We start from the raw sequence: 22,282 nt of genomic DNA on the forward strand, positions 1-22,282 counted from the left end.
GGAAAACTGTAATATATACATTTTTTATTTTCTTTCAGATATTTCTGGGATGTGGTTTTAGGATTCCCTCTGGAACTCCAGAAGAAGTTGTTACATTTTACCACAGGAAGTGACAGGGTACCAGTTGGGGGAATGGTAGACCTGAACTTTAAAATTGCAAAGCATGAAGTCTCAACTGATTGGTATGTTGTTTTATATAATAGGCCCCTTACAATCATTTTAAAAAACTCCTACAGAAGCATGTAGGAAATGTAATCTGGGGACTGAGTCTGCATACTGTACATGATTTGAGTGTATTTTTGTAAATGTAACCCTTTAATACAGTCGGCACCTCCTAATCGGGATACTGATAATCGGGATTGCTGCTTAAGTGGGATGTAACTCCGGGTGACGGTTCTTCCCAATGCTATTTATGTCGTTTAATTGGGACGTCACTTCATTTAATTGGGTAGCGTAGAACAGTGCAGTGAGTACGTGATTGCGCTGTGACTTGCGTAAATTGTGTAAACCATGTTGAACTCTTGAAGGAGCTGGAGTCTCCTGTGGTTTCTCAGTCTCCTGTTACAAAGGAAGTTGGCGCGTCAACATGCAGGTGCGATTAATTTTGCTTAGGAATAAAAAAAAAATATTCAAAATTTTAAATTATGTATTTAACATTTAATCATAATGTGATGTGATTTAATTCTTTTTTTTTCCTTAAAAATCTAAAAAGTGTGACTAAGGTCGTCTCAACTGCCTCTCGTTTAATTGGGACAGCCGCTTGGGATATTTTTCCTTTTCCCGAGGCGTCCCGATAAAGCCGCGCCGACTGTAGTCTCTTTTTTTATTGTTTTACCCGATTGACCATCCATTACTACCAATATGGAATAATAAAATATTCATTAATATTCAGTTAGACTGCTAAACAGACATTAAAAAAGGTACATTCATATTACTGCAATGCCTTATACAGACTTTGGTCATAAGCACCTAGATAAGCCTTTATCTTAGTCCTTATCATATTGAGTTTGTGAGTCTTTGCCAATGTCTATTCCATTAAGTTGGACCAAAAGTTTAATTTACATTACATAAAAAAAATGCTTTATCAAATTTAAGTTTATCATTAATGTTTATCTGGTGTGTGATATTTAAACTGCAATAAAGCAAATATTTGCTTGGTTCCCAGTTGTTGACAAAGTACTCTGTTTAGAAATGACTAGGTAGTTTGTATTTGATTAGCTGCTGATTGTATAAATGTATAATAGAATCACTCATTACAGTGGGGAACCTATAAAAGTAAAAAGAAAATCTGTGGTTTATAACTTGTTATAAAATGCCTTATCAGTACATAATCTATCAAGCATCAATAACTGACACCTTGTTTATAAGTGACACCTTGAGTGGAGATTGTACGTATTGCTGGCCTTTTGTTATCGTGATGGATTTAAACTGTAATGCATAAACTCTCGTTCTTTCTACTTTTTTGTAGGTTGCCAATATCCCACACCTGTTTCAACCAGCTTTGCCTGCCTGTGTACAAGAGCAAGAAAGAACTTAAGCAAAAGTTAACTATTGCCATTTCAAATGCAGAAGGGTTTGGTATGGAGTAGAGTCACAAAACGAAATATTAAACTGTAGACTGATTCACTCTGTTTTTACTGGGTCACTTACTTGTATTGTATATTTGTAACTGTTTGTGACATAGGGCTGTAATGAAAAGATCACAAAGGTACTTGATGACCAATGCAAGGCTTTTGATCAAGGAAACTGTTTTAAAAGGGAGGTTATAATGGCAGCCTCCTCTCAGGATTACAAGAGTTAGTTTCTGTATATTTTAATAAGGGGTTATAGCATGGCTTTAGCAGATATCAAACATTAAGCAGTCATTTTGGGGTAAGAATGACAACAGAAAAAGTTGTATGAAAAACTTACTAGCAGAAGACTGGCGTAGGCAGCAGTGTGGCGTAGTGGTTAGGGCGCTGGACTCTTGACTGGAGAGTCGTGGGTTCAATTCTTGGTGGGGGACACTGCGGCTGTACCCTTGAGCAAGGTACTTTACCTAGATTGCTCCAGTAAAAACCCAACTGTATAAATGGGTACTTGTATGTAAAAATAATGTGATATCTTGTAACAATTGTAAGTCGCCCTGGATAAGGGTGACTGCTAAGAAATATATAATAATAATAATAATGGGCAGGAGGCCAGTTGGCCAGTATTTTACCTGCACATTCACTTTAAATTTTGCATTTCTTGCATTATCCAGATGTATCAGTTCCTTCAATGAACCAAACAGCAGAAAACCAGTCCAAAATAGTTCAATGTGGCTTATACCTAAAATGGTTTTAGTACTGTATACGTTATAGCTTGTTTGGCCTTGTTATTTGTATTCTGCTGTCTTCTCTGATGGATATACTGATAGATAGATTGAATTAAACCACACAACATTGCTTTGTAATGAAATAGCATGAAGTTACAATAACTGTATTTATAATACTTTTTTGTATATACAAAGGCACACATTTCCAAGCAAAGGAGATATTCTTCTCATTACAGCCCTACTGTAAGCTTTTTAAAATGTTTGTAAAAAAGGCAATGCTCCATATGGGGTATATTGTTGAAGAGGGTCTTTTTTAATTATTTAATAAAGGCAGATTTAACTCTCTGTGCTGGTGTTTTCCTCAGGGGTGATTTATTGAACCACTTATTAATACTCAATAAAAATTAAATTCAATAAATATACAATGGAATGAGGTTCATGAAAGATCAGGTTTATAAATTGTATGGCACATGTATGGATCTGCTGCTTAGATCATTAAAAAAGACCCCAACAACTTAAAAGCTTACTCCTATAAGTGAAAAGCATATACCAAGTAAAGGCTTGTGCCACATGATAATTGATGTACAGTGGTATCTGTATCGCAGAGGTAGAGGTTGGAGAATGTGGCTCATTGTAAAAGTTGCCATCAAATACTTGCCTTAAAATGAAGCTGTCTTGGTGGAATCAAACAAAACACCAAAAATGGAAAACAAAATAGAAAAAGTGTGATTTCAGTAACCTTTTATGTACATCTGTCCTAAATTGTTTGAAGTAGCACAGCGGATGTGTAAACATACTTGTGAACTTTACCATTTGTTGAATCAGATGAGAGAACCTTGGTCAAAGTAGCTTATGTTTGGTTATTTGCTACAGTAGCTTGGCTGCCAGCTTGGCAGACCTTTGTACTGTAGTAAACTTTTACTTAGAACCATACCATTCAAGACTCCTGGATGCCAGAATACTGATCCAGATTCTACTGAAATACAAAAGGTACTGGACGTAGCCATAGAAAGGTACTGGACGTAGCCATAGAAAGGTACTGGACGTAGCCATAGTATGACAGATTTCTACAGTTGTTTTTATAGTTGGTGTGAATACAGTAAATCTCTTACTAGGAATTTCAGACAAACAGCCTTATGCTGAGATGTGTAACATTTTATAAATGGAATGTTTCAAACATGTATAAAGTGACTTTACCTACTGGTTTTACCTGAACAAATGTTGATTTTGAAATGGGTTATTTAAATAGCATATTGAAAGCATATTGTTTGCTGTCTTGTCTAAGCATTTAGCGTGTAATCTTGTTTTGTATATTTTGGTATTCAGGTCTAATTTAGCTGTAAATATGTATTGCCATGTTCTTATGTGAGCAACATGAAATAGAATCATGAAACAAAAGGCTTGTTTTTTTTTTGTTTTTTTTTTCTATTTTCCCATACTACTGCACAAAAACTGCCATAAACCTACCTACTGACAGTTAACCCCTGTGGTGGCCCCGAACCATTAACTACCAGTAAAAGTACCTGGCCTGATTTACTGGACATTTTGTAAAGCATCTGCAACTATTGAAGATGAAACAGCAATTTAAATTTGCTTCCTGGGTCAGACTTGCTGATAAACAGGGCACCACAAGAGTTACCTGTTCACCTCAAGAAAGTGACAGCAAGCTTTTTATTAAGAAACTGCTACTGTGTTTGTTGATGTTTTTGTGTTTAAATAAAACACTTCAAATTGAATGTGTTGATTTATTGTGGTAATTTAAAGACTATACTATATTTTCTATATTTTAGATAGTTGGGATCTTGTGAATGGATTATGAATTCCTATCTGGTACAAAACAAATAGTCTACTGTATACAATGACTCTACTTGCAATAATGACATCTCCATGATAGTTCCTTTAAAATATATATGTATATATATATATATACACAGTGCCTTGCAAAAGTATTCAGACCCTCTCACAGTTTTCACATTTTGTTGCTTTAAAGCTTGCAGTCATGACACTTTGATATAGGAGTTAATGTGTGTTATATACACAACCTACTCCACACATTCAAAGCAAAAACAATGAGAAAGAAGTAAACAGATCATTAATATGAAATAAAAATGGAAAAGCATAAGTATTCAAACCCTTTGCTGTGGCAAACCTAAATTAATTCAGGTGCACAAAAATGATCTTAACGAGCCACACAATTAGTTGAATGGCCTCTGTGTGCAATATTAGTGGTTCTCGTGATTTCAGAATAGAAACACCTGTCTCTGTCAGGTTCCTTGGTCAGGTAGTAAATTTCAAGCAAAGGAGCTTTCAAAGCAAGTCAGGGATAAAGTCATTGAAAAGCACAGATCAGGAGAAGGGTACAAAAAAATATTGAAGTCTCTGAATATCCCTGTGAGCACAGTCTACTCAATCATCAAGAAATGGAAGTGCATTATACCACCCAGACACTGCTTAGATCAGGCCGTCCCTCCAAAGTGAGCAGCCGGGCAAGGAAGAAACTGGGGAGGGATGCCACTGTGAGGCCAACGACAACTTTGAAAGAGCTACAGAGTTCAATGGCTGAGATGGGAGAAAATGTGCATCAGTCAACAATATCCAGAACACTTCACAAAATGTAGCCTGTATGGCAGGGTGGCAAAAAGGAAGCCATTACTAAATATAAGCCATCTCAAAGGCTGCATGGAGTTTGCAACAAAGCACCTGAGTGATCCTGCAAAAATGTGGCAAAAGGTGTTGTGGTCAGACGAGACCAAATTGGAACTTTTTGGTCTAAATGCCAAGCATTATGTTTGGCGCAGACCCAACACAGCACATCTCCCAGTCAACACCATCCCTACAGTCAAGCATGGTGGTGGCAGCATCATGCTATGGGGATGCTTCTCCTCAGCAGGGACTGGAAAGCTTGTTAGGATTGAATGAAAAATGGATGGAGCAAAGTACAGGCAAATACTAGAGGAAAACCTGTTTCAGTCTGCTAAAGACTTAAAACTGGGGCGAAAGTTCACCTTTCAGCAGGCCAATGATCCAAAGCACAAGGCCAAAGCTACACTGGACTGGCTTAAGAATAAGAAAGTGAATGTCCTTGAGTGGCCCAGTCAAAGTCCTGCCTTGAATCCTATTGAGAATCTGTGGAAAGACTTGAAAACTGCTGTCCCAAGCAACTTGAGAGAGCTTGAGCAAATCTGCCAAGAAGAATGGGCAAAAAGTGCACCAAGCCGGTGTGCAAAGTTGGTAGAGACTTACCCAAAAAGACTTGCGGCTGTAATTGCTGTCAAAGGTGCTTCCACCAAATATTGCGTTGACAGGTCTGAATACTTATGCAATCAACATATTTCTGTTTTTTCTCTTTAGTTTTTGCTGACATTTACTGTAACTTATCTTACCCTTAGAAGTCTTCAGTTTGAGCATTCAAATTTTGAATAAAATATTAAGTTTAAAAAAATGTGTATGCATTATTTTGTAATTTCACAAAATGGGACACCATAGGAATGGTCTGAATACTTTTGCAAGTCATTTTTTATGGTTGTGATAGAGATTTCACTGTATTTTGAGAAATGTGTTTTTTCCTGTGTGTTAAGAATAAGATGTACCATATATTTTGAATGTATTATGTTTATTTAGAAAAGGACATAAAAATCTGACACATTCTAATTGAAAGTTTTTACAAAAAAAAAAAAAAATCTTTCATGCATAAATCAGACTCTCTTGCTAAAAAATAAGTTGGATCAGAATGTTTTGGTTTTTTTTGGTTTTAAAAGTGTGCAATAATTGTACACCATCCCAGACTTGATTTTGCAAACGTGTATTTATTCATGTCTTTCCTGCCAGAGATATTTCATCCTGAACTTGGCACCACTGCTGTTTGTCAGTTATAAATAAATGAGTAGATGAAACTTCTGCTCTGTCATTCAGCATACTAATACTGGCATCGGCATTTGATGTGGTAGTTGGGAAATCGAGTACAGTAATGCTGCAATCCCATTGCAACTTATTCTCTGGAACACAATACTGCATTGGAACTATTACTCATAACTACAATGTCATCAGTATAGTAACTTACATTTTATTGTGGCAGGAACAGGTTTTACATATTCAACCAAAATGGAGGACATAATAGCTGTTTTAGCTCTCCTTTTTATGGTGTTTGTAAATATTCTGAATGGTTCTGAGATATTTTGCTCCAATATTAAGATTTTATTTTCTCAATCTTACAGGTTGCAATCTTGTTTTATTCTATGCCATGGTGCAGGTGGCGTCATGTCAAAATGTCACAATATCACATGATTTCTAAAGAACTGGTAAGGAAAAAAATGATTAGTGATGAACTGATGAATTCTGGAAGTGATAGGGGTACAGAATGCTGACATTTTGTTGAGTCTGGATTTATAATTATGGGGTCAGGAGAATGATGTCTTGTATGGTTGTCTCAGAATGTATTATGTTTGCTTAACTGCCTCTTTCTTGGTTTGCTTAACTGCCTCTTTCAATCAATCAATCTTTATTTTATATAACACCTTTCATAGTGGACCACCATCACAAAGCGCTTTACAAGATGCAGTACCAACAAGAAAATCCATAATACTTTAAATACAGAGAAATGCATAATACATGATATACAGTAAAAAAAACAAAAAAAACAAAAAAAAAAAAACAATGTATAATACATTAAATACAATGGAAAGTGCATAATAAATGATAGTAGCATAATACATGAAATAGTAGCAGCTAATAGCAGATATCAGGCTTGAAGAGCATGGAAAGCAAGAGAGAACAGGTGGGTCTTGAGAGTTGATTTAAAGCGAATAACGGTGGGAGCATCACACACCAAAGCTTACAATGTTATCTCTAGTCCTCAAATACGTTAAATGATTTAATTAAACAGTCCATCATCTTTCTGTAGTGTCTAAATGCCTCGGGAGCACATTGAAGGGGCACACAAGTACAACAGCCTATATCGCTTTCCTGCTGTTAAGCAACCGCAATCAATATTGAAACACAAGCTACTGAAATATGTATTCTATCTCTGCTGGTGTCCTTTACTTGTTATAAAATTGTGTAAGCTAAAATACCATCAGCACATGTGGCTCTGATCATAGAGAAGTAAAAAAAAAGACTCCAAGAACTCAAAAAAGAGCGAAATCTGCACGGTACACAAACAGAATTCTTTATCACTAGGATTCAGTATTTAATAAGATTATTGTGTTAAATGCTTCCTGTTGATTTGACCAAACTGACAAAATATTCAATATCCAAGGGCATAAAACTGATAAATAATGCGTGTCTTGGATCAGGCCTTTATGTCGGCTCACTTTTCTTGCCAGCCTGAAAATCCCCAAGCCAGGTATTATGAAACTGATGAGGTGATGTATCTCAGCAACCTGCAAGTCTGTACTATTTCAGAACGATTGCAATTCTGGCATTAGGTCAAGAGAGGACATGGTTGCACTTTTTATACAATAAATACATATATTTTGATGTAGAATTGTGTATGTAAAACATTGAACCTTAGGTTGTGTTCACATTGGGTTCATTATAAACAGTCTCAGTTCTGTTCCTTTGGTTTAAAAAGAATCAGTTTCAAAGAGATATAGCACAATATCAGAGAATTTGATTTGTATTCAGATTGGTTCTAGGAAATCTGGGTTTGTCATTGGGAGTTGCTAGGATCCAAAGAGTTTGGGGCAAACAATTCAGTGTTACATTTTAGGGTTCATGAAGGGCTTGGAGCCCTGACTTAGCTCTTTGGTTTTTAAATGACTGGTGGTATACATCAGACAGCGACTAAAAACTAAATATGCAAGTAGTTAATGCATTCTTAATATCTTAAGGTAAGGAAGGAAGATAGCTAAATATGAAACAAAAAACCCAAATCCTGTCCCGTGCAGTAATGGAGTTTATCTACTACCTCACCCTACTGTATTAAATAACATGTCCAATCCCAGCCTCATTCTTTCAAACATTGCTTCTAGATTGAGTCAGCCCAGACACAACCCAAAGAGATTTACAACAGTCTGGGTTGCTCTGCACTACAATAAACTATCAAAATCAAAATCAGTTCTACAGCACGGTGAATGAACATGTATTGTATTGGTCAGTGAATTTGAGCAGCACAGGTATTTATTTATTTTTTGTCACAAATTTAAAAAAATGATATCATTAGCCAGAATTCCTTTTTTTTTAAGTTTTCTCCAGAGAAAAAAAAAACAACTGTAGTTTCTAAGCTGTAGTTTCTAAGACATTCTTCATCACTACCCGACAAAGAGCAAGTTAACAGTCAACACTAATAATAGTAGTCGCAGTGGAAAGCACATACTCTGGCTGCCTTAGTCAGAAATACAATGCTGTGGAAAGGCCATGGCTTAAATATGAAGGTTGATAGATGTGATACAAGATTAGTGACCAAGCACCGACAGTCTGCAATTTCTATACTAAGATATGGAGGAATCTTTGGCTGGTGTATGATACTCTGACTTTGCTGGCATTTGATATCAAAGTTATAAAACAGGCTAACAAATCTGGAGGTCATTGTTTTTAAAGTGTGAGCTACCTTTCCAATAGAATGCCATATACAGGTAGACCTGTGTTAATGTATAATACAAGTATTGGTAAAGTTTTCTCAAAATCCATAACCTCAGTTTTGAAGTAACCAATTTTAATCCCAAAGGTAAAGTAAAATTATTTGTTGTGGTAGTTGGGACCCAGTAGTTGCATTCTGAGCTGGAACTCCAATGAAAGATGAGTTCTGGTGGTCTTTCCTTTTCTCCTGTTATCGCTCACCCTGTTCCATTCTGAATGCAAGTTTCCTTATTCAGCTGTGAATTCTTTTAAAGTCGGATCTTGACAGTTATTGATTGATGACCACATGGAAGCACAGGGGAGTCACTGTAGATTGCTTTCAATGTTTTTCTGGAAGAACTCCATCTCCCAACAGCTTTAAGTGTTTTCAAGTGCTCATATGAGTCAGCAAATCAAATACAGGTTTATTAAGTCTGGTTCTTTTCACACATTTGAGTATCACCACACTCAAGATTTTCTTAATATGTTTATTAGCTTGAATTCCATGTTTAGTGATTCATTTGCATAGACAGTGTTCTTATTATTCAATTAGGAAAGTAGCCAAGGACTTAAATGATCACAATGGCAAAGACCTCTGGTTGTGCAGTGGGCAGATAAGCAGGTGGTTTCTGTGTGTTTTGGCAGCACTTTCCATTACAAAAAAAGCATAGTCAGTTATTACTCATGAGGATCTTCTGTGAATGTTCAGCAGCTCTGAAAGATGAGTAGCTTGTGTACAAAATTGATCGGGGTGCGAATGACTTGAAATAACCCCCAGAAACAAAGAAAAGGAACCTTTAACATTCCAAGTTTATTTTGTGTGCAGTAAGGCACTTTACAAATTCCAATAATTATTCAACAAAAATATATGTCTTTATTGGTTCATTTAAAGTACCATGATTTCCATTACACGAGAGTAGATGTTAAAACTTCATGCTGATTTGAACTCGGCTCTCGCCAAGATAAGCACCAACTAAGACGTAGCTTTACAGTAAACTAATGTGATCCATATGTGTCTCCATCCATTTACGTTTCCTTCCATATGATGATGTAGGTATCCTTCTGTCTGGTGTTAATGACTGAAGTGTAATGCTGGTTCCAGGGATCAGCTTATTTTGCCTCCCTGGCGCATCAGCACACACAACGGCTGCGATGCTGGCTCCGGGGATCAACCACAGTGCGGCCTCCCCAGCGCATCAGCATGACAACCGTCTGGATTGAGCTAAGTAGGGTACATCTCTGGGGTTTTCAAGTGGGCACCTTCCATCCTCAGTGTTTCGTCGACTAGCCCACAACACCTCAAGAGGGCTCGACGGTGATTCTGGCGTCCCAGCATCACCCCCCTCCGTCCCCCACTCAACTCAGCCCAGCTTACTTACCTGTACATCAGCGTTTCTTTCTTTCTATTGTGCTTGAGATCCCGAGCCAGAATCTTTCCGTCTCAACCACAGCCAGTTGCTGCTCCTCTCTGCTGCTTCAGATAAGTTCTTCACTGCTGCATTTCAATGTCTGCGTAACATGTGTCTGGTTAGTTCCATATGGTTTTGCCTCAGGGTTTAGGCATCATTAAACATTTAGTTAAATTTCCAAAATCATGTACAAAATGACAAAGAAGCCAATTAGCCAATAGTTAGCATTAATGGACAGAGAAAATTAGATATTTGTAGCATGAAAGAGAAAGTGTTTTTGCCTTTTTCTCCTGGGAGACTTTGTCTAACTCCCTTCATTGCAGAGGCAGCAGTTGAATATAATTTTGATGATCAAAACCAACATCAAGAGAACGAAAGGAACAACATCCAGCACCCTATTAACAGTGGTGGCCAGACAGCAAAAAGAAGGGAGGTCATGATTGTTGAGGACTCCATATTGAGAAACACAGCAAGTTCAGTTCGCAGTCTAGACACAACAGTGTGCTGCCTTCCAGGAGCCTTTGTCACACACATCACTGAGAATGTGGACAGGCTCCTAGAATGAACAGGAGATGACCCGGTAGTAGTCGTTCACATTGGTACATACAACATCGGAAGAGACAGGCCAAAATCCCTGCAAAACAAATTCACAGAGCTAGGAAGGAAATTAAAAGACCAAAACTGTAGTATTTTCTGGGATACTGCCGGCACCTTGCAAAGGAGCTTACAAACAGTTGGAAATAATTAATCTAAACGCATGGCTGAAAACGTGGCGCACACAGGAAGGCTTCACCTTCCTTGAACATTGGACCACATTCTACAACAAGGACTATCTAAATAGGCAGGATGGACTGCACTTAAATAAAAAGGGAACGAATCTAATTGGAGAAAGGATCCTCGAGGAGGTTCAGAAGCATTCAAACTAGAAATGGAGGGGGGAGAAATCAACAAAAAAACAGAAGGGAGACTACATCGAAACAAGGGCAACAACTCAGGAAAGACAGCCATTAAATGTATTTATCTAAATGCTAGAAGTCTCAGAAACAAAATGTTAGAACTTGATCTGATTCAAGCATTCAAAATTCTAAAAGGTATTGACAGTGTCAACCCAAGGGACTTTTTTGACCTGAAAAAAGAAACAAGGACCAGGGGTCACAAGTGGAGATTAGATAAAGGGGCATTCAGAACAGAAAATAGGAGGCACTTTTTTACACAGAGAATTGTGAGGATCTGGAAACAACTCCCCAGTAATGTTGTTGAAGCTGACACCCTGAGATCCTTCAAGAAGCTGCTTGATGAGATTCTGGGCTCAATAAGCTACTAACAACCAAACAAGCAAGATGGGCTTTCTTATGTTCTTATGTTTGTATGTACATAGTGCTCAGCTATGATTACTGTGAACTATGCAAGTTAATAGCTCTCTTCAACCGCAATAATTATGAGAAGTGGAGCAGCACTCAAGCGCTGGACGAGGAGAACATGGTATCCTTCCAGATGCAACATATTTCTGGATGTTCTTGGAAGAAGGCCAGTGCTTAAACCATTAAAATAGGCCGCATTATCTTAAACCAAAATCAACAGCATGATCGTAGCAGAGTTCCTTGTTTATGCCTTCTTTGTATCACATCCAATAAAATCAAAGGACAATCAGGCGTTTTCCATTAATAATAAGTGCATTGGATTTGCATTGCATTGCTGAAGGCTTTAAGAGTCTCCTCTCATTGCATGAATTCTAATTGATCAATACCTCCATGTTTGTAAAGTTAAATATATGTGTATTGATTCTGAAGTGTGGCTTCTGCCTATGGGGTAAATCACTTAAATGCAAATGAACTGCAGAAGTCATTAGTTAAGTCAAGTTTAATTCAGCTCAGTACTAGCTCAACCTTGCATGGCCTTTGTGAATAAACTAGTGTTTCTTGCAATTCTCATCTGATTTCACAGTTAATTGATATATGACCTAGCCCATTTAAATTCCATTTTCACCATGCACAATTCTTTCACCATATACATATTCTTTATAGATACAGTGTCTGTATCTTTTAAAGTGTGTTATTTGAAATTAAGTAATTTATAATTCCTCTTCTGAAGCATACTGTGACTCAGGTGGCAGCAGTTGTCAATATGCAAGAAATCAATGATGTTACAACAGAGAGCAAATATGATTTGGTATTTCCAGCGATGTGGTCTTTTCCCCTTTGTTAAGAATCTCAGCAAATAGACTGTCTGTGTCACCAGGACCCCAATTAGCATTAGTCTTGGACTAATTTACCTAAAATTATATTAGTTAGTCCAAGATTAGTGATAATCAGGGTATGTGAAACCAGCCTTGTAAGTTTGATTATGGGAAGTATTTTTACCCAATCCACTCTACCTAAATAGCACACAATCAGTATGCATCATTTAGGTTGTGTGATTAAGGTATTACTGAGATGGACTGGCGTCCGATCCAGGGTGTAGTCCTGCCTTGCGCCCTGTGTCTGCCAGGTTAGGCTCTGGTTCACCGCGACCCTCAATAGGATTAAGTGGTTACAGATAATGGATGGATGGATTAAGGTATTAGACTTTCTTTATTGATAGGGGCACAGCTTTGAATAAAATAATATATTATCAGTTTAGCTGTGATGTCATTTGGAAAGTGTTTCATTGGCTCTATAAAGAACTTATTGAAGTCTCCTTTTCCAGTGCTAGTTTGGTTTGTCACTATCCTCTGCCATCTGTACAGACTGGATCACTGGATAATGTGAGGAGACTGGACAGTCTCCTCACATTATTTATGCAGTTGCTGTTGTATTCATGAATCAGATATACATTCTTTCCTTTGTACACACCTCAGATTTTTTTGCGATCCCTAGTAGAGACTCCTTTAAAATACCAGCGATGCGGGCGTGTGAGGGAACAAATTACCACAGACACGAATTTGTAATTCACATGTCAAATCCATTTAATTTAAACCACCTTTCATCATTTCAACCTGAGGCAGGTGTTCATATTGGTATGTTTCTGTTCTGTGGATCCAATTAAAATCTAATTTAGTGTAGTTACATGCAACAGGAATATGACAATCAGCCTGGTTAATACAGTATCTGACAAATGTTAGCCAGTATATGGAGTGTGGTCATTATTCCATTACACAGAACCAGTAAACATACAGAATGAAACTGGGTTTTGTTTTCGCACAAGCTTTTTGGAACTTTATTTTCTCATTATACATAAAACTTAAGTAGTCACTTATGAAGAGGCTCTGAGAAGTAAATAGGGTAAAATACTAGCTTTAACTCTATTAATCCTGCTGGTGTCTTCCAATTGACCAATATATTAACATAAATACATGCAAAAAGAATGCAGTGGAATAGGATGGTGGTATTAAGATGAGAGGGACTTTTTTACATTATGGTAACTTCTGATACCCAGTTTGGAATAGTGACAGAAAGTCATAACTATTAATGTAATGTCAGAAATAATAATCTTCTAATAAATAATAATAGTTCCTGAGGCAGAGGATGTTCGGAGGCTAGGAGAGAATGCAAATGTCAGAACTAATGTTCATCACATCCCTGATTGCATGGGAAATGTTTATAGCATGGCCTGTTCTTTTAAGATATGCATTAACTGTGAAACTAGTTATATCACAAGCACAGAAATAGCATGGTACATAAGCAGCCAATGTTCTTTCAGTTAAGGGGACACTTTTTTGGTATAAAATTAAAATATAAATCTATTTATAAATATGTCAATTTAATTTTGATTTAAAACAGTCACCCACCTAGCAACTTATTTTTATCCTTTGTTGTTTGTTTGTGTTCCCAATGCTTTATTTGTTTTCTTTGATTTTTAAGCTTTATGGAAATGATAAACTATGAATATTTTGTGAGATCTAGATTAAACATTCCTGGTTTGCTTGCAACAATTACTTACAGGTATCTCTAGGATGCCGCTCTTAAGTGTAATTTAGGTTCAACCTCCTCCTCTCTTGTATACTTCTCTCACATTCCTGTCAGCATGAGCAAGCAGCCCCTTGCCGGAACACGGCTTCTCACACATACAGTACACTGTAATCATATCAGCCTTGCTTCCTTCCCAACTCACAGAAGACGTCTACTGTAGCTTTCATGATGAAGGGTGGGATCTTGGGTGTCTGCAGTTTATGCGATTATACAGTAACCAAGACATATCCATGGCTTCTAACCAACAAAATACTTTTCTTTTTTTGTTCGTGCCCTACACTTTTCATATCCTGGTCTTCTGCACAATTCAAGTGATACATTTGGACAGCACTACTTGGACTTTCAATTGGCCCCGAAATGACTGTCAAAAAGGTCAAAATATGTAGATAGACATTAAAGTCATATGTATGACTTTCTATGTCAGCAAAACTGTATTTATGGGGGCCGGGGCCTTAGGATTGTTAAGATTGACAGGAAGTAACAACTGTGTAATATATTTGATACTTGAATATGTCATTAAACCACTCATTTGCCTCTGGTAGATTGAAAACGGAATGCTAATTTGTGGCACGCAAAGTATGTTAAGGATTTGCCTTTTTTTGGAATAGGAATACAAATAAGCAGCTGCGGCAACTCTTCCAAAATAGGCAATTTCTATAAAGCAGATTAAACTCATTACACTGCAACGGTACCTCTGTAATCCTAGTGTCACCACTGCATACCCACTTGCAGACTATAAGCATGGCAGCAGTGTGGAGTAGTGGTTTAGGCTCTGGACTCTTGACAGGAGGGGCGTGGGTTCAATCCCAGGTGGGGGACACTGCTGCTGTACCCTTGAGCAAGGTGCTTTACCTAGATTGCTCCAGTAAAAACCCAACTGTATAAATGGGTAATTGTATATAAAAATAATGTGTATCTTGTAGCAATTGTAAGTCGCCCTGGATAATGGTGTTGGCTAAGAAACAAATAATACAGAATTAACATTTTAATTTTTTTTTGCTCAACCTTTATAAAAACCTGGAATAATGTATTTGTCCTTTTTTTAAAATGATGTTCTGTACTAGCCAGGTTTACTTTTAAAAGGCTGTTTTAGTTTGTTGCTATAAAACATTCAAATAGAATCTAAATGTAGGCTCTATGATCCCTTGCCAGACTTAGGTTGAGTAGGAAACTGCAGAATTGGAGCATGGAATATTGGGAACCCTCTTAAAATGAATTGAAAATGCAGTGCATGTGCGGGACGGCTGTCCCATAGACAATACATGCCAGATAATGCAGGACTTGTATTCCTGTTTGGTGAATATTTGTTTGAAGTACTACTTGTTAAGCTCAAAGCTAGTGCTGTCTCTTTTTATCAAAGTTGGAAGAAAATGCAAGTGGAATGGTTATACTAGAATTCACTGCATAATAGAATGTAGCCCTAAATAATTGTGTGCCTGTTAAATGAATGAATGACTGTATAATATGTATCTCCTTATTATCTTGGTTGCACATAACAAATGTTGAATAGAATGAATAGACTTGAACAAAACATGAAGTGAGAATGTCACAAAATAAAACATCTCAATTTAAGAAATCTGGACCACTGTGACAAAGATAGAATGATTCTTGGTGTTTAATCTCTCTTTCTTTGTTTTTTTTGGATGAAAAGTGAGGGAAAATCTTTCAGTAATAAAGGGGAAAATCTCACCAATCGATTCCCCTTTCTCTTTTTCTGCCATGTTTACATGTGTGGTCGGGGCTGCCATTAATTTCAGCAATTGCTTATAGTTTGGCCAGTCCCGGCCAAGAATTACTGGGTGTGGTAGCCTTTCCGCCACCCCTACTACCAGTTGACGTTTAATCGGGTCTACCGACAAATACACTTTTAGTACAGGGTATGTTGCCGGGTCTCCATGGATATAGGAGATAGCCACCTTGCCTTGTGGCTGTCACAACATACCGCCCAAGAGAGCCGTTCGAATTAAGGTCTGTTCACACCCTGTATCCACTAATGCATGGGTTTTCACATTCCCTAAAACCACATCAACCATACAAGGCCTCTCCCGACGATTTTCCCCTCGCTTACCCGCTTCTGATGCCCAATTGCAAGTCGCCACATCACACTCCATTGCAGATGGGCAAGAACTGACCTGGTGTCCTGGTTGGTGGCATCTAAAACAGTATAGGGGGGACAGAGGGAGCAGAGGTTAAATATCTTTCCTGTTGCTGGTATAGCAACGGGGCAGGGGCAGCAAATTTACCCCAGTTGGCCTCCATGAAGTGGAGGCAAGGTTGCCCATTGGGGTCGGCGGTCTAGGAGGTCTCGGTCCCAGTGATGGTGGAGCGGAGAGAGGAGGTGGTGCTCGGCTACTCCATTGGACTGGAGCGGTGAGTAGGCTGGTTTTGGCGAAGACCAAGGAGTCCTCGAAATCCACAGCCAGTTTCACCGCATCTTCCAGGGTGTCGGGGTTGTGGCGCCGTATCCATGCTTGTGTTTCGGTGCCGACCACATGGCAGAAGTGCTTCACTACTATAGCCTTGCCCATCTGTAAGCTCGTCTTCTGGGCAGGGTCTAGCCAGTGTACCATGTGGTCACACAACTTTTGCGCGACAACCCTGGGGCGTGTATCTCTGGTACCTCTGGTCCCTGTGATGTTGAGACGGCGCAGAACGGCTTGCTTTACCAGGTCGTTCTGGGTGGCTTCGGCATCCTTCATGGCCTGGTATGCTGTCTGAGCCTCCCCGATCAAGCAGGGTCCCAGATGGCTCGCCCAGAACTCCTTTGGCCACGTGTGGCAAAGTGGTTTGCAGTGCGCAGGTGTAGAGGTGATGCAGTGCTTAAGACAATAACAAACAAAGTAGTGGTGAAATTATGGTTTATTTATAATCCAAAATCTGATGACAACAGTAAAGAATAATAAGAACTGGCAATACACAATGATGTGTATTGCTCAGTTAAATCCACGGGTTCAGTCCCAAAACAATAAACATGGTATTTAAACACACCTCTGCTTGGTCACTGGCATTCTCTCTCTAAAAGTTAAAGAACGGGCGTGACCTTAAAGCAGAGGTTCCCATAGCAACAATCAAGGTTGGTCATGATAATGCTAGTGATAATGAGCCATACTTAACATGTTGTAGGGTATTTGCTCTCACATCCTTTATATTCTCATTGAAAACAATGTTAGAGCTGAGTATTAAATCATATGAACACAATATCGACATACTGTCTTTATTATGCTAATTTTAGCTAGTGAATGCTGTCCTTCTTTTTAGAGAAAACAAATTGAATGACAACTGGCTGTTTCCTTGAGTTTTTCCTTTAGTAAAAAACAACCCCTTGGTCAAACAAGCAAGCTATTTACTCAATAGACTGCATTGTGCTGCATAATAGCTCTGTTCATAATAACCCCATTTTATCAATCTACCTGTCAAAACATGGTTTACAGAAGTGCTGATCAAGGCCCCCTTCTTCTTCTGTTAAAGATTGTTTGTTTCTTGAATGTTACATTTCAGTTTAGCATAAGCTAATATTTCAAGGACAACGCAATAGCTGAAAAGTTGCAGCTGCTTCTTGTGTTGTAGGTCACTCCACTGGTCTAGTTGCAATCATATCATGTGACCTACTTAAAATACTTTTAAATATTTGCCTTTTTATAATGAATGTAAAAGTTGAAGAAGTAAATGATTCTCCCAGAGAAAGATTCCATGTCAAGCTTGAATTTCCTGTTTGGATAAACCATCAACTACATGCCAGAGCTTTTTAAAACATAAAACTCAAAAGCAGATTTTCTTTTTGTAGCAAAACATTATTAGGAGGACATCAATTTGTGTCCTTTGGAGGATCAAAATCAGCTAATTCTCTTGTTGTTTTTGGGGTTCCACACGGCTCTGTTCTTGGTCCGTTACATTTAAATTTGTATATGTTACCACTGGGTAATGTGATCAGACAACATGGTTTTAATTTCCACTCTTATGCCGACAACACCCAGATTTATTTTAAAAGGAGTTCAGATGATGTAAATGTAAACTCCAGACTATCAACTTGCCTTGACAAAATAGGTGGCTTGGATGCCAACATTTTTTTTGCAGTTAAATGCAAATAAAACTGAATTTCTTTTAATTGTCTCTAAAACAGCATTAAATAAAATCCCACAACCAATGACCTTTGGCAGCCCCCCCCCCATTAGCTCTTCGTAAGCTGTGAAAAGTCTTGGAGTCTTATTTGATTCTACTTTTAGTTTTCAGCATCACATTTCAGCTGTAGTGAAGTCTGCTTATTATCATTTGTGGAATATATCTCAAGTCCTTTTGTATCTTGCAGTATCTGACGTAGAAATTTGAATTCATGCCTTTGTTTCATCCTGTCTGGGTTACTTTAATGTCCTATTGGCTGGTCTACCTTGTAAACTTATCAATCGTTTACAGCAGGTTCAGAATACAGCTGCAAGAATTCTGACAGGTACAAAAAGATTTGAACATATTACACCTGTTCTTGCCCGCTTGCATTGGCTTCCGGTGAAGTACAGAGTTATTTTTAAAATTGTATTAATTTAAGGCTGTCTCTGGAAATGGCCCTGCTTACATTAATGATATGTTATTACCTTATGTCCCTGGACGCCAGTTGAGATCTGCTAATGCTGGGCTTCTGATGACTACAATGATAAAACGTAGCTCTTGTGGTGGAAGAGCCTTTAGTCATTATGCACCTGTATTATGGAACAATCTTCCAATTGAAATCCATAAAGCTGACTCAATAAATGCATTTAAATCAAAGCTTAAAACACATCTTTATGCAGAGGTCTTTTTGTAGATTGGGATGGCCTATTTTAGAATTTTGTTAATATGTATGTTATTTATTTATTTTATTTATTTATTTTTTCCCATTTGTTTTTGGATGTTTGTTTTTTTTAATATATTTTATTGTATATTATATTATATTATATTATTGTATCGTATATTTATTTGTCACGTGAAGCACTTTGGGATGCCTTGGCATGAAAGACGCTATACAAATACATTTGATTGATTGATTGATAGTGAAATGATAAAAACTGAAAAAGTAATCACATGATTATATGAGGCTGCTTTTGTATCTAGTGAGTAGGTTTATAAAAATACTTTTCAATATGCGTGAAGACATGTGTGCACACATTAATACAGCAGGTTAAGTAACTGGAGCAAGCTGGCAGTGACACAGGGCTTCATTTCAGCTTTTCAAAAAAATTGACAAAACCAATTTGAGGTGCATACAGTCATGCCTAATGGCGTGCCAGGCCTCTGCCCTTGAGATTCAAGTGTTTATGTTTTGGTTCTTACTGTTGTAAAGGTCTACTTACTAACTACAGAACCACAGCTGACTGTTAGTTCAGGAGCTTAAATGCGAAGGGCCAAAAGCTCTAGACATTAAACATGTGATTGAGGTTAGTGTATCAGGTTCAGAGCATGAAATATGAAGCATCCCTTACATGATTGAAAATTATACTGTTATACCTCTATTTGTCACAGCATTTGACATATTAATGAAAGGATCAAATGAGCATGTTTTGTCAGTTTTGAAATTAACAGACCTGACCATTACCAACCATTACGTATGGTAGCAAACTTTGCATTGCTGTTTTAAAAAAAAAATGTTAATGAAATATGTATAGTCACTGAGATCTATTCAAAGGAAAACAGCAACCTTCATTTAAATTAAGAAAATATTGACCTTCCTGAGTGTTTTTTTTTGTTTGTGTTTTTGTCATGTATGTATGCAGACATAAATAAACTGTTGGATATTTCATCTTCATAATCTTTTGACTATTATTATTTATTTAACCATGGAGCTATTCAGATCCACTACTGTTTTGATGAATTAGATGAATAGACTCTGTTAACAAAAAGCACCTGCCATGACACTGTGAACAAGTGGTTTGCAGTGCGCAGGTGTAATGGTGATGCTAGTGCTCCAAACAACGACAGACACAAAGTTCACGGTTCATTTCTCTTGGTCTGCTTGAGACTGTTAAATAATAATGCTGGCTTGACACAACAATGTGTATTGCCAGCATATAAACCACGGGGTTCAGTCCCAAAATAATAGTAACACACAGACACACAACACAGATACAGACACTTCTCCTGATAGTGAGTTCTCTTGGTGCAGGTGTGGTGTCAGACAACAAGTATATTTTACAGGTGCAGTGTAGTCCGGGTTTGGTGCTGGCTCGTAGCAACAGCTCCTGGGTTCGTGTTAGCCGTCTAACAATGACAAACGCAGACAGTTAGCAACAAACAAACAAAACACTCACGATACGTATAGTAATGGTCCGTTTCCTTTCTCAGTCCTTGCGATAAGCATAACAAGGGAACAGATTACAGCGTCACATCCCCAGATATACCCTTAGTCACGCCTCGTGCGATAGCTAGTTCAATCACGTCTCCTCCAATCCATGACTGACACATCGCATACCGCATTAGGGCAATGACTTTGGGCATTGTGACTCCGCCCCCTTCCTGGATGGCTGGCTATAGACTGACCCTGGAATGAACTGCCAGACCATCCAGTACGAGGCACACTGTTCCTGATACAGCACCCTCACAGATCGGGAGGGAGATTGTTGACTAGGATTCATTCGCTCTCTGTCACACACTGTCAATAGGGTGCAGACCGTGCTGGGTAACCAGAACGGATTGATTTACCATGACAGGCCTGCAAGTATTTAAATAGAGGAAGGATTTGTAATTATTCCTCAATTACCATCCCTAATTCCTCAAGGGTGAACATCTGCAGCCATCTGTTCTCGAGAACAGCCCACAGAGTCTCTACTTTAGTGATAAGTAAACGGTGCAGACAGTCTTGTATATGGAAACACCTTCCAGCTGAACAACTTTATCAAAGTCTACTGTCACTGACTTGTAATAGGGAGATGCAGCTTTTATATATTACAGAGTACATGTCAGGGATGCCCTTGACATACCAAATTAACATTATGAGGGACAGCCTATGATCACAAACATGTGTGGTACAATACAAACAACATTTGTAAAGGATTAATACCTTCCCAATTTAAAGAAAGAAGAAACCCTCACTTAGAGTTAATATCTGGTACTTTCTTCACAAGTAGTAATTAACGATGGGCTTTTTCTTGTAAACATCTCCTGCTAAATGCATCAAAAGCATTTTTAAATGAGTATTCACCCTCTCACTTGCCAAGCAATATCTGTCATTCCACATTCATCAACAGCTCCAAGGTCATTCCACTCCCTGCAAACTGTCTGAGCAACCCGGTCACATTCAATAAGTTTTCACTGCTCACTGTTGCAGCAATGTTTAACTCTGCATGGAGACACTAAATATTGTGCAGAAATACAATATTCTTGTTGGAAGAAGGCTGAGTTCCTTTAGTTAAGATTACAATACATTAGTTAAGATGACTCTGATAGTCATACCCATACCAAGTTGTCCCTTAAGTCCCAGTTGAAAACTAGCAAACTATCAGGCAGCTCTGACCAGGATAGACACATTCTGAAAATATACATTCCAACAAAGTGGAGTTTTTTTGGTTTTTTTTTATTAATCCAACTGTACTGTTATTTATTTATTTATTTATTTATTTATTTATTTATTAACACAGGCATGTCATAGTTTGATTGCATTTGCTGTAGTGTAACATATACTGGAAAATGAGAGTTTGAATCAAGTTTAGCCTTCTGTCAAAACCAGACAGTTTTCAAGCTCTTGCATATAGCAGTTCATGGAAATGTATTCAGTAATAAGGTGTTATACAGTAAATTAAGTTACGGTAGGCAAACGTTTTAACAAAGTGTACTTTTAAATGTTGACATTAAAATGAAGATATCATATTTGAATACATTAACTCATAATAAAGTCAAATACAAATATATATATATTTGGAAGCATATCAGCTGCACTGTATGACCTTCAGAATTAAGGATACTAAGCAGAGTAACCTGGATAAAGCTCATTGTTTAGTGGTACAGTAACAGCTTTGATTCTGACTGAGTCAGACCTTTCAGACTTCCCTGGTTACTAGCCTTTGAACACTGCTTCTGTTCCCCTGGAAGAGTCTGGACGTCTGCCAGTCACC

The 22,282-nt window shown here is 37.9% G+C and overlaps 1 protein-coding gene across 4 annotated transcripts in view; it reads left to right on the plus strand.

Moving 5' to 3' along the window:
• LOC117417846 (probable E3 ubiquitin-protein ligase HECTD2) overlaps window positions 1-4,032 on the plus strand; it is a 34,565-nt gene extending 30,533 nt beyond the window's left edge. For 3 of the 4 annotated variants that reach the window (XM_034030226.3, XM_034030225.3, XM_034030224.3), the window contains exons 20-21: window positions 39-182; window positions 1,469-4,032. In XM_034030226.3, the coding sequence (XP_033886117.1) occupies window positions 39-182; window positions 1,469-1,589 (265 nt within the window). In that variant the 3' untranslated portion in view covers window positions 1,590-4,032. The remainder of the gene's footprint in view (window positions 1-38; window positions 183-1,468) is intronic. The other variant, XR_009306750.1, reaches the window with a different exon arrangement.
• Window positions 4,033-22,282: the final 18,250 nt, after the last annotated feature.

Source organism: Acipenser ruthenus, chromosome 13, assembly GCF_902713425.1.
Source record: "Acipenser ruthenus chromosome 13, fAciRut3.2 maternal haplotype, whole genome shotgun sequence".
In the NCBI taxonomy this organism is placed as follows: Eukaryota; Metazoa; Chordata; class Actinopteri; order Acipenseriformes; family Acipenseridae; genus Acipenser; species Acipenser ruthenus.